Raw genomic sequence first — 12,331 nt, forward strand, 5'->3', positions numbered from 1 at the left:
AGGTTAGTTCAGAGTCCAGGATTACACCTAGGACCTTGGTGTGGGGGGACAATTTGATAGTTCAGCCATTGATTTTGACAGAAAAATCAGGGGAAGCGGCACCTGAGGGAGGAAATATCATCATGAGCTCGGTTTTGGATAGATTGAGTTTGAGGAAGTGATGTGACATCCAGGCTGATATGTCTGCTAGTAAGTTGGTAATGCGTGAGGAGACAGATGGAGAGAGCTGGGGGGTGGAGAGAGAGATTTGGGTGTCATCAGCGTAGAGATGATATTTAAAGCCGTGGGAGGCAATCAACTGACCCAGGGAGGTGGTGTAGATTGAGAAAAGGAGAGGTCCAAGAAAAGAACCTTGGGGGACCCCAACGGAGAAAGGAAGAGGAGAGGAGGAAGTAGAGTTGTAAGTGACACTGGAGGAGCGATGGGATAGGTAGGATGAGAACCAGCGAAGGGTACAGTCACGGAGACCAAAGGAGTGGAGTTTTTTGAGGAGGAGGGGGTGGTCCACTGTGTCAAAGGCAGCAGAGAGATCCAGGAGAAGTAGTACAGAATAGTGTCCACTGGTTTTAGCCGTTAGTAGGTCATTTGAGAGGTTAAGGAGAGCACTTTCCGTGGAGTGTTGAAAGCGAAATCCTGACTGAAGGGGATCAAGAAGTTTATTCATGGTCAGATGGTCGCTTAGTCTGTTGTAGACCAGTCTTTCAAGAAGTCTGGAGGAGAAGGCAAATAAGGAGATGGGACGTAGGTTGTTAAGATTGGTGGGGTCCAGTGAGGGCTTTTTAAGTATGGGGATGACTAGCGCATGTTTTAGAGAGTTTGGGAAGATGCCACGAGAGAAGGAGAGGTTGAAAATGTGAGTTAGAGAGTGTAGAATTTAGTCAGAGGGTGAGCGTAGCATTTGCGAGGGAGCAGGATCCAGGGGACAGGTGGTTAGATAAATGTTTAGCAACCTCATTAATAGATAGTAGCAGGGTTGAATGAGGGAAGTAATGATTGTATCCGTGGACATGGGGTGTTGCATGGGGGAGGTTTTTGCGCTTTGGAGATCTCCTCATGAATTGTATCAATCTTTTTGAAGTGATTGGCAATCTCCTGGGCAGTGAGTGAGTTGGTGGGTGGAGTACAGAGTAGAGTGTTGAAGGTAGAGAAGAGTTTACGTGGACTTGACGAGAAGCTGTTAATGAGTGTGATAAAGTGGTCTGTTTGGCAGTGTGAAGGCAGGAATAGTATTTTAGGAGGGCAGATTTATATTGTGTGAAGTCTTCCTGGAACTTAGTCTTATGCCGCAGACGCTCAAGAGCGCAGCTACGTTTTCTGAGACTTCTGGTGTCGTCTTTTTGCCAGGGTTGTAGCAGTCGGGGCCTAATTCTGCGTGTAGTGAGGGGGGCAAGCTTGTCTAGGGAGGAAGACAGTGAGCTGTTGTAGAAGAAAGTGGCTAAGTTGGGGCAGGACAGGGGTGAGATTTTATCTTAGAGGTGATCAGTAGCAGAGTAGAGTAGAGAAGAGAAGGGTTGAGGTGGCGAAGGTTTCTACGTGTAACTCTTAGGCGGTTGGAGGGAGAGGAGGTGGAAGACAGGGAGAGAGCAAAACTAATAAGTTGGTGCTCAGAGAGTGGGAGAGGATTGTTGGAAAGGTTGCATGGAGTGCACAGATAGAAGACGAGGTCAAGGGTGTTGCAGTTGGAGTGAGTAGGAGCCTGTATCCGTTGCTTCAGGTCAATCGATGAGGTTAGACTAAGAAGTTTAGAAGTAATAGTAGTGTTAATGTTAACAAGGATGTTGAAGTCACCAAGAATAATTGTGGGGATTTCAGAGGAGAGAAAGTAGGGTAGCCAGGCAGAGAAGTCATCAAGGAAGGCTGATACTGGTCCAGGGGGCCGGTAGATGACAGCAATTCTTAGAGAAATGGGAGAGAATAGACTAATGCAATGTGCCTCAAAAGAGTAGAGTGTCAGAGAGGGAGGTGGGTGAAGTACCTGATAGGTGCTGCATGGGGCTAGAAGGATTCCCACTCCACCTCCCTTCCGTCCACTTGGTCTGGGGGAGTGAGTCCAGAGGAGGCCACCATGGGAGAGGGAAGCAGGAGAAGTAGTATCTGATTCATAAAGCCAGGTTTCAGTAATGGGACGTAGGTTGTTAAGATTGGTGGGGGCCAGTGAGGGCTTTTTAAGTATGGCGGTGACTAGCGCATGTTTTAGAGAGTTTGGGAAGATGCCACAAGAGAGGGAGGGGTTGCAAATGTGAGTTAGAGAGTGTAGAATTGAGTCAGAGGGTGAGCGTAGCAATTGTGAGAGAGCAGGATCCTTTTTATTTGAAATTGGCTGAAAATCAGTCATTGCCCCCATCAATGTGGGTGCTGCAGCAGCTGGCTTTTACATCCTTCTGAACACGGAAGTGAAATGGGTTGGAATGACATTCAAAAAATAGTATTCCTTTATTGAAAAGACATGTAACATACTGTAAAAACTGCCTACGCGTTTAGAACATTTAGTCCTTAGTCATTTGATTTGGGGTGATGAGGACAGTGGCTGTATTTATTTCTTTGTTTTTTTTGCAATAAAGTTCAAAATGACAGTATGCCATAGCAGCCCTGATTTCCAGCTCTCTGAAAATTTACAGCTGTCAACACATTCTACCTGTGGTCGTAGAAACAAGAGATTTGCACGTTCCACGAGCAATGGATCATCATGACAACCAGGAAGCTGGCATTTTTAGAAGATCAGCAGTGGCAACCTACATATTTATCTCAACTCACCTTTCCTTTACTAGAGATACAAGAGCTGGGGTGTCTGTAAATCAATTTTTGAAATGCAAAAGGGTGAAGTTCCGCGTTAATAACTTCTCAGGAACTTGCTAAATTTAATTATACTCTACCTATGGTAGATGAGCACAAGATAATTCTAAATTTCCAAATAGCTAATATTAGAGGAAGTAAGAAAATGAATAACATAAAAAAATCACATTGAGAACAACTGTGTGTGAGGCATTATGCTACAGATAGAACATTTTGTGAATTTAATGTAATTTGCCTTTTAATATCCATTTGATTCAGTCATTTGGGAACACCAGTTTAGACCCCTTTCACGCTACCGCGACTTCAAAGTTGCACGATTTTGCTGCGATTTCAGGGAATGCCTGTGTAAACTTGAGGTCTATGGACCTCAACCCGCATCAAAGTCGGACCAAAGTAGTACAGGGAAGACTTGAAGTCACACAGATATGAATGGTACTCATTGGAAATCATGGGGTACGACTTGTCATGTGACTTTGCAGTCCCAAGTCACAGGAAAAGTCTCACAAGTGTGAAAGGGGCCTTAATGAACTGGTAAAACTGGCACCGCTGGTAAAAAGTTCACTGGTACATCTCATTTTATCAATGCAGAGGGATGATTCCCGATAGGGAAGACTTCTATAAAAATTGGTAGCACACCTTTAACACCACTTTAGCTAGAATGTGTTTTATTTCCTACAAGTTCATTTTAATTAGAGCATTAAAATAGTTTCCCTTTCATCACTAGCTTGTTCATGTTGAAAAGTGAAATAGAGCTGCATAGTTAAAAATGTGAAAACTTGCCAGCGATCAATAAGGAAATGAATAGGAATTGAATAGAACAATAAATCCATCTGTTTCTGTAGGAGTGGTATAGTGATGTGCATCAGACAACACCCCTTGTGATGTGCCTAGCACCTGTCTCAGTTCTTTTATCATTTTACTGACATATGGCTCTCCCACGCAGGTCTGGGTGTGGCATACAAGGACAGAAAAGCCAAAGCTCAAGCAGGAAGATTTGCTGGAAAAACAAGGGAGGGGATCAAACCCCAAAATATTGGTGTGATGTACGACCGTGTTTGACAAATTGTATTTTAGTTTATAATTGTGATATATGTTTGTCCTCCAACTCCAGACATCAGCTGCTGTTTTCAGATATTTTATATAATATATATATAATATATATATCAAAATCGCCAGTGTCCACTTTGCTTAAATGTTTATCTGGAGTGCTTGAGGTTCTTCTGCAGATAGAAACTGTAGAAGGAAATCCTTGTAAGTGTCAATTTTCATTTTTATTTTGTTTATTGAAAAAAAAGCGCTGCTGTTACACAATTCAAAGCGGTGTTGCCATCCACTTAGCTTTCAAGAGCTTCCTACAGATTTTGAAAGAGACAGGTAGTCCAAACTGTCCCGTCTATGTCGTCTTTTGAAAAGGGGGTTTAAAAAAAAAAAAAAAAAGAATACCTGTCTTGAGAATAGTATGGGGCCACCAATACTGACCTTCTGAAAATGCTACTTGCTTAGCTGTATCTGACTTTAATTATTTTGAGTCATATAACAGAACATGGGTGCTCAACCTGTGGCCCTCAGTCTGTTGCAGAACTACAAGTCCCATGAGCAATGCAAGGCAGACTGTTACAAGCAAGTCCCATGAGGGATTGCAAGGCTGGCCGTTACAAGCAGGACTCCCAAAGGCTGAGGCATGATGGGACTTGGAGTTTCACAACAGCTGGAGGGCCATAGGTTGAGCATCCATGCAATAGAACATATACAGTAAATGAGTGCCAGAATTCCTTAGCTCTACACTTGTTCCAGATCGGTGACCCAGAAAAAACTGAAACTTTGACATCACATTTACAGCATGCTCAAAAGCTAAGGTCAGCAGTGGCAGCCTACATAATTTTCTAGTAGGTTTACTTTAAAACTACAGAAGATTACACAGTGCTTACATTGTGTGTAAGTCGGCAATTTTAACATGGATAATAAATTTTATTAACTTTGGATCCGTTATGTTTTTATATCTATGTGAACATTTTGTGTTTGTACTAATGTATACGTTTTTTGTTTAAAGGGAATTGACAAAAATGGGTGTGGCTTAATAAACTCAAGGGCACTTTTGGTCAGCAGACCCATTTTGGTACTGGTAATAGTATATACAGTGGTAGAGTATGTCTATTTTGCTTTTACTTTATTTATTGCCAAAGGCTGAAAATAATAAGCAATGTTTATTTGATCGATACAATGTATGGCAGAAATTATCCCAATGGAATATGTTTGCAAATTGAATCCAGCATCATGTAGTGATAATTTTACAGTAGTGTGGTCACAATGACTTGTTATGCCCCGTACACACGATCGGACATTGATCGGACATTCCGACAACAAAATCCATGGATTTTTTCCAACGGATGTTGGCTCAAACTTGTCTTGCATACACACGGTCACACAAAGTTGTCAGAAAATCTGATCATTCTGAACGCGGTGACGTAAAACACGGACGTCGGGACTATAAACGGGGCAGTAGCCAATAGCTTTCATCTCTTAATTTATTCTGAGTATGCGTGGCACTTTGTGTGTCGGATTTGTGTACACGCGATCGGAAATTCCGACAACGGATTTTGTTGTCAGAAAATTTTATAGCCTGCTCTCAAACTTTGTGTGTCAGAAAATCCGATGGAAAAAGTCCGATGGAGCCCACACACAGTCGGAATTTCCGACAACACGCTCCGATCGCACATTTTCCGTCGGAAAATCCGACCGTGTGTACGGGGCATTAGAGTAGTGAGTCTGGGTAATGAGGATTCAGCATTCTTCTACAAAGTACAGACTTATTTATAATTTAGTAGTCTATGTGTACTTATGGCTGTCTAAAGGAGAATGGCTAGTAGTGGTTATTCACCTTCAACTGGACTTCCTCTGTAATGCTGAAGATGTGTCTCAACTTATTCAAGCCATTTCTTCTGTTCTAATGAGTGTCAAGGACGTTCCCCAGTATTTATATCCACACACATCGCGCAGTCGCCCTACTTCAATCGCTGTGTAATGTGTCAAGGCAGATATTGAATTTCCAAGAACTTTTTGAGGGGCCTTCAACACCATCTGTCTCTCACATATAATGTTGTTTTAACCTCTACCCCAACCCTAGACTAGTGAAAAATCATTCCTCCTCCTTTCATTCACTTGATGTCCCCCTCTTGGACTACCTACACCACATCATCCACTTTGTACAGTGTGCTCAGTAATGTATTTTGTATGTATACCTCACACATTTTTTTACTGTCAGTATACTGTTGGTTAAATGTTCTAGCGATGTGCAAATCACATTATCGGGTATTGGACTTCCCAGCAGCACCCTTTTGGTGCTGACATCAGATGGTCTCAGTTTCCATACTGTATTTCTTATATTGCAAAATGTACAACAAGAGGCCTGAGATTTTGTAGTACAAAGTGTCAGTTTGCTCAGTGAATTAATTTCCAGAAAAGGGAATCCATGAGAAGAGCAGCACCATTTACCAATGCACTAAAATAATTCAGACTCCGCTGTATAGTGAAAATTCCACAAGGAGATCTGGGAGTCGGAAACGTAAGCCAAGTGGGTAACTTGGAACATCACCGCCCACCAAAATTTTAATTAAGGGTGGTCTGAGAGAATAAACTGAACAGGCTTTGTTTGTTGTGTGTGTGTGTTATGTTCTTGTACCCAACTTTCAGCACTCTGTTATTGTGAGGCCTTTTGTCCCCAGCAGCCAGTAGTGAACGTATTTGTAAAGGAGTTGTGATGGCATTGAACTCCTGCAGTCTCCTGTATCCGCAGTGTCAATCTTCTATAGCATTGCATATACTGAATATTCTGTGTACACCATGGGGATGTCATCAGATGCACTTCGGCACCTCTGTATTTAGTCATTTTGCCACCATTGATGTAAACACTTTTTGTCAGATTGCAGAAGTTTTCTCAAGTTGCAACACATAACTTTGGGTGGTGGCATTCGAGTCTAATTGTTAAAACAGTTTTAGGAAATGTGATCACTTCCTTTCTATGAAGTAAGCCACGTATTTTAGTTCAGCATTAGATGGCAGACTGGCTATAAGGAAGATGCTTTAAATTGTGGAATCACATATTTCCCATGCTTAGTGTTTTTTTTCTTTATAGAAAATCTGTCAAGATAGAAATATCGAAGCTACTATTTCTGACTTGTTTTTGAAGGTGCATGTTTCCAGACTGTCATTCTTTTCGTTGCTTTAATACTTAAAGATGTGGTAAAGGTAATTTTTTAAAAATTAAAATAATAAACATGTTATACTTCCCTGCTCCGAGCGGCCCCAAACCTCCTTCTGGGGTTTCCTGCTGGCACTCTCAGCTCCTACTCTTTGTGTGCCCCCATAACAAAGCCTCTTGCTATGGGGGCACACATGCGGGCTCGCTCCCGAGCCAAGCTGTGTGTGACCGTAGAATCGCAGAGCGTGGCTCCACCCTGCTCCGTCTTCACAAGATTTGATTGACAGTAGCAGGAGCCAATGGCTCCCGCTGCTTGCTCTGTGTCCTGTGAGGAGAGGAACACAGACCAGCACTGCTGCAGATGGACACAACGCTGGACCAAGATAGGACTCAGTTAACACTGGCCGTACATTATTCAATTTTTCCTTTAGATTTACCAAAACCATATACTATGAGGTCAATCCTAAACACTTTCAATTTGTATGAAATCAGGCAGGCCCTTGTACTACATAGTTGAAGGTAAATCTAAAGGAAATTGATCAAGAAAATTTTATAATGTATGGCCAGCTTGAGGGTCTTTTCACACGGACGGTCCGCCCAGCGGACTCCGCTTTGCTCAGTGGGGGATCGATCTGCTAAGACTGGCCTGTCAGAGTCCCGCTCTCCTCTATGGGGGGATCGGATGAAAACGGACCACCTGTCCGTTTTCATCCGATCCGCCAGACGGATGGAAAATAGGGTCTCCATCTGTTCCGGATTTCACGGAGAGGATCAGATCGGATAGCAGTGGTTGTCAGCAGACATGTCACTGCTGATAGAGCTGCACGATTCTGGCCAAAATGAGAATCACAATTTTTTTGCTTAGAATAAAAAGATCACGATTCTCGCAACGTAAAATCTTTCACATTCAACAAAAAAAATTGGGCTAACTTTACTATGTTTTTTTTTTTTTTTTTTTAATTCATTAAAGTATTTTTTTACAAAAAAAATTGCATTTGAAAGACCGCTGCGCAAATACAGTGTTACATAAAATATTGCAACAACCACCATTTTATTCTCTAGGGTCTCTACTAAAAAATATATATAATGTTTGGGGGTTCAAAGTAATTTTCTAGCAAAAAAAAAAAAAAAAGATTTTAACTTGAAACCAATAAATGTCAGAAAAAGGTTTAGTGTTTAAGTGGTTAAATTATCCTCATTTACATAGAAGTCTTTTCCTTTGACAAATTGTTACAATGTTTATACCTAAGTTCCACTGCTAAAGAATGTTGTGATTCTTGGCAGACTGCCCGTTTTTTTTTTTCTTCCTTTCTTTTGAAGGTTGTGGCTTCAGAAGAGCAGAGAGAATTCTTTGCATAGACAGAATCGTGAAACACTTTTGTCAAGATCACAACGGGGGAAAAAATCGCGATAACGATTCTTGACGAATAATCGTGCAGCTCTACCCCATAGGTGTGAATGGAGGCTCCGATTGGGTTCGCCTGAAGAACTGACGGGCGGACCTGATTGGAAAGCCAATGTGAAAGGGGCCTTAGCATATAGGGAGGTGAGGGGGCAATACAATTATTGCAACATTTTTTACCTGAATGCAGGGAATGCATTAACCACTTCAGCCCTGGAAGATTTGGCTGCCAGGCCATTTTTTGCGATACAGCACTGCGTCACTTTAACTGACAATTGCGCGGTCTTGCGAAGCTGTACCCAGACTAAATTGACGTCCTTTTTTTCCCACGAATAGAGCTTTCTTTTGGTGGTATTTGATCATCTCTGCGGTTTATATTTTTTGCGCTTTAAACAAAAATAGAGCGACAATTTTGAAAAAAAACATTATTTTGTACTTTTTGCTATAATAAATATCCCCATTTTTTTTTTTTTTTTTTTTTTTTTTTTAAAAGCTATTTTTTTCCTCAGCTTAGGCCAATATGTATTCTTCTACATATTTTTGGTAATAAAATTTGCAATAAGCGTATATTGATTAGTTTGCACAAAAGTTATAGTGTCTACAAAATAGGGGATAGATTTATGGCTTTTTTATTATTTTTTTTTTTTGCTAGTAATAGTGGCGATCTGCGATTTTTATCAGGACTGCGACATTATGACGGACACTTTTGACACAATTTTGGGACCATTGACAATTAAACAGCGATCAGTGCTATAAAAATGCACGGATAACTGTAAATGTCACTGGCAGGGAAGGAGTTAACACTAGGGGGCGATCGAGGGGTTAACTGTGTTCCCTGTGTGTGTTTTCTAACTGGGGGGGGGGGTGAAACTGACTGTAGGAGATGACAGATCGTGGTTCCCAGCTATTAGGAACTCAGGATCTTCCTCTCCTCAAAGAACAGGGATTTGTGTGTTTACACACACACACGTACGTCCCTGTCCTACCTCTCGTGCCCGCGATAGCGCTGGGCCGGCGGTCATCGGCACGGTGGTTCCTGGTTCCACGAACATCGGCACCCCCGCAGTGCAGCAGGCGCACGCCTGCTATCCCGCTTAAAGGAGCCGATGTACAGCTATGACGGCAGCTGGTCGGCAAGCGGTTAAGGTAAAAAATGTCTTGCATTTAGGACCCCTTTTTTTTTGCTGGCTATATACTAGTAGAATTTTATTCAAAAGTTTTCATTTTAAGAAAGTTTATTTGATTTTCTAATGGCTAGTGGGGTCAAATTGATGCCTGTTTTCAACCACGACAAGAATATTCGAAAGAGCAAGATGGAAGATTGTTCTCGGACAAACGGACTTCTAATAGTACATATAGTTTTCATTTGGGAAAGTACATTCATTCCAAAATCGAATGTTGAAAGCAAATGAAAATTTGAAGTACTTTTGAACAACATTCGTCCAGTCATCCATACATAGAAAATTTTGGTAAGAACGGTTATTTAAAAATCTGATGTATTGCCAGTTTTGGTCACTCACCTGGAACATTTCTGTGTATTTCATGTTTTCAGCATGCCTCATATGTAAAGACTTGCCAGTGACTTTCCAAGCAGGAAAGAAAAGAATAACAGCCCTGAAAGCCGCACCTTTAAAATCAATGTGAGTGTAGTGGCAGCTTGAACATTTTTATCCTGACGCTCTTTTTAAAGGCAATATATTTGCTGTATGTAGTTTAATATATTTCATGGGTTGTTTCTCATAGAAAGTCTAATATTCAAGTAAATGGAAAAGCCATAACTACCTTCTTGGAATTCTGTGCCATCCTCTTGGCTGCACTATAAACGTTAAAGCTGTAATGTGATTGGTTGTGGTGGATTACACCTCTACCTTCTGCTCCAGTTTTTATTAATGGGGCCCACTTTCTTTAAGGATATACTGGCCAAAATATTGTTGTATTTAACTTGTCTTCATTATTTATTTGGAAAGAGTCAGTCCTTTTAGGAAACTGAAATTGTGTCCTTTTTTGCAATTATGTGGACTTTGTGTGCTGACTCCTTGAATAAACAATTTACATAATGCAATCTTGTAGCTTTTCTTTATTTCAAGCTTGCATGCTATCATGCAAATGTCTCGTAGTAGTTTACTTTCTTGAAATGTATTTTTCTTGGTTAAATATGTTGGTCTTCATTATGTGTCACTATACATTGCTTACACTATAATCTGAAGGAAAATACATACTTTGTTGCCCATACTAATATACATAAAGGAACAGCTCACTATGCCAAAATAGTGTATTTTTTCAATGCAAAAACCTACAATATCAGCAGAGTAGTGAATTTGTTTATAAACAATATAAGGAAAAAATAATCACATTAAAATGTTGTTTTTTTTTTTATTAATACACATTAAAAAAAATACAAGGAAAAAATATCCAATATAAACCTACAGTGAGACCCCACTTATTCTGACTGTTAACTTATATAATTTGATGAAGTTTCAATTAATATATGCTGTGTTCTGCTATAAAATATACTACAATATTCCTAATGTAGTATATGACTATTATTGGTTTGATTCATCCAAGATTTTAGCATTTCCACTGCAGTGGGGTCCCGTTGTTGGACTATATTGTTTTGGTTTTTTTTCACACCTTTTTAGATGGGTATCAATAAAGATTTTTCATATTTTATGTGTTGGTTTGTTTTCCTTACATTGCTTTTGAGCAAATTCCCTAACCTGATATTACTGAACCTAGTTTTGCTGCCACAGTAACCGGATTCCGTCTGTCATATTTCTAGTATGAATTAGAATTCAGAAGGGAGATTATGGTCATTCAGAGATGCAGGGACACAGCCCCTTTTCCCAAGATTTCATACACAAGGTCTGTATTTTGTAGCATTGGGGGAGATTTACTAAAACTGGTGCACACAGAAATTGGTGAAGCTGTGCATAGTAACCAATCAGCTTCTAGGTTTTAGCCCACGTTCACATTGGGCCGATTTGACATGTCAAATTGCATGCCAAATCGGCAGGTAATGACGCCGTCCAAATCGACTTTGTGGCGCCGCACTGATTCCCAAAAGTAGTTCATGTACTACTTTTGGCGACTTCGGGGCGATTTGAATAGAAATCTGTGCAGGAACCCGCACAGATGTCTGTATAATCGCCCCCGAAGTCTAACTGCATTGCCTGTTTGAAATCGTGCGAGTTCAGCTGAACTCGCACGATTGCTAACCTGTAGTCAGTGTGAACCTAGGCTCAGGCCGGGTTCACACTGGTACGACACGACAGTCATACCACTTTGGATCTGACTTTGCCCTGCGACTTGAAGTCCGACATGCATCTGACTTCAATGAACAGGGATCTGACTTTGATCCCTGACAATACCAAGCACTGTCTGGTATGAATCTTTAGGGGGAACTCCATGCACAATGTAAATATAAATGGCATGGGTTCCCTCTCCAAGAGCATACCAGGCCCTCAAGTCTGGTATGGATTTTAAGGGGAACCCCCACGCCAAAAAAATGGCATGTGGGTCCCCCCCAAAATCCATACCAGGCCCTTATCCAAGCACACAGCCCGGCAGGTCAAGAAAGGGGGGAGGGGACAAGCGAGGGGCCCCCCTCCTGGACCACACCTGGGTGCTTTGGGGCAGGGGGGCCCTGTGCTCCGCCAACCCACCCCAAAGCACCTTGTCCCCATGTTGATGAGGACAAGGGCCTCTTCCCGACAACCCTGGCCATTGGTTGTCAGGGCGGAGGGCTTATCGGAATCTGAAAGCCCACTTTACCAAGGGGGTCCCCTGATCCCAGGCCCCCCACCCTAATGAATGAGTATGGGGTACCCCTACCACTCACCTAAAAAAAAGTGTCAAAAATAAAACGCATTACACAGGTTTTTAAAGTAACTTTATTAAGGCAGCTCCGTCGTCTTCTGATCTGTTCTCCCCTCTCTTGC

General features: G+C 41.5%; 1 protein-coding gene across 3 annotated transcripts in view; it reads left to right on the forward strand.

Moving 5' to 3' along the window:
• The window catches only part of B3GAT3 (beta-1,3-glucuronyltransferase 3), a 58,246-nt gene extending 47,791 nt beyond the window's left edge, over positions 1 to 10,455 (forward strand). For 2 of the 3 annotated variants that reach the window (XM_073605300.1, XM_073605299.1), the window contains exon 6: positions 3,737 to 10,455. In XM_073605300.1, the coding sequence (XP_073461401.1) occupies positions 3,737 to 3,835 (99 nt within the window). In that variant the 3' untranslated portion in view covers positions 3,836 to 10,455. The remainder of the gene's footprint in view (positions 1 to 3,736) is intronic. The other variant, XR_012236600.1, reaches the window with a different exon arrangement.
• Positions 10,456 to 12,331: the final 1,876 nt, after the last annotated feature.

Source organism: Aquarana catesbeiana, linkage group LG11, assembly GCF_042186555.1.
Source record: "Aquarana catesbeiana isolate 2022-GZ linkage group LG11, ASM4218655v1, whole genome shotgun sequence".
NCBI classification, from domain to species: Eukaryota; Metazoa; Chordata; class Amphibia; order Anura; family Ranidae; genus Aquarana; species Aquarana catesbeiana.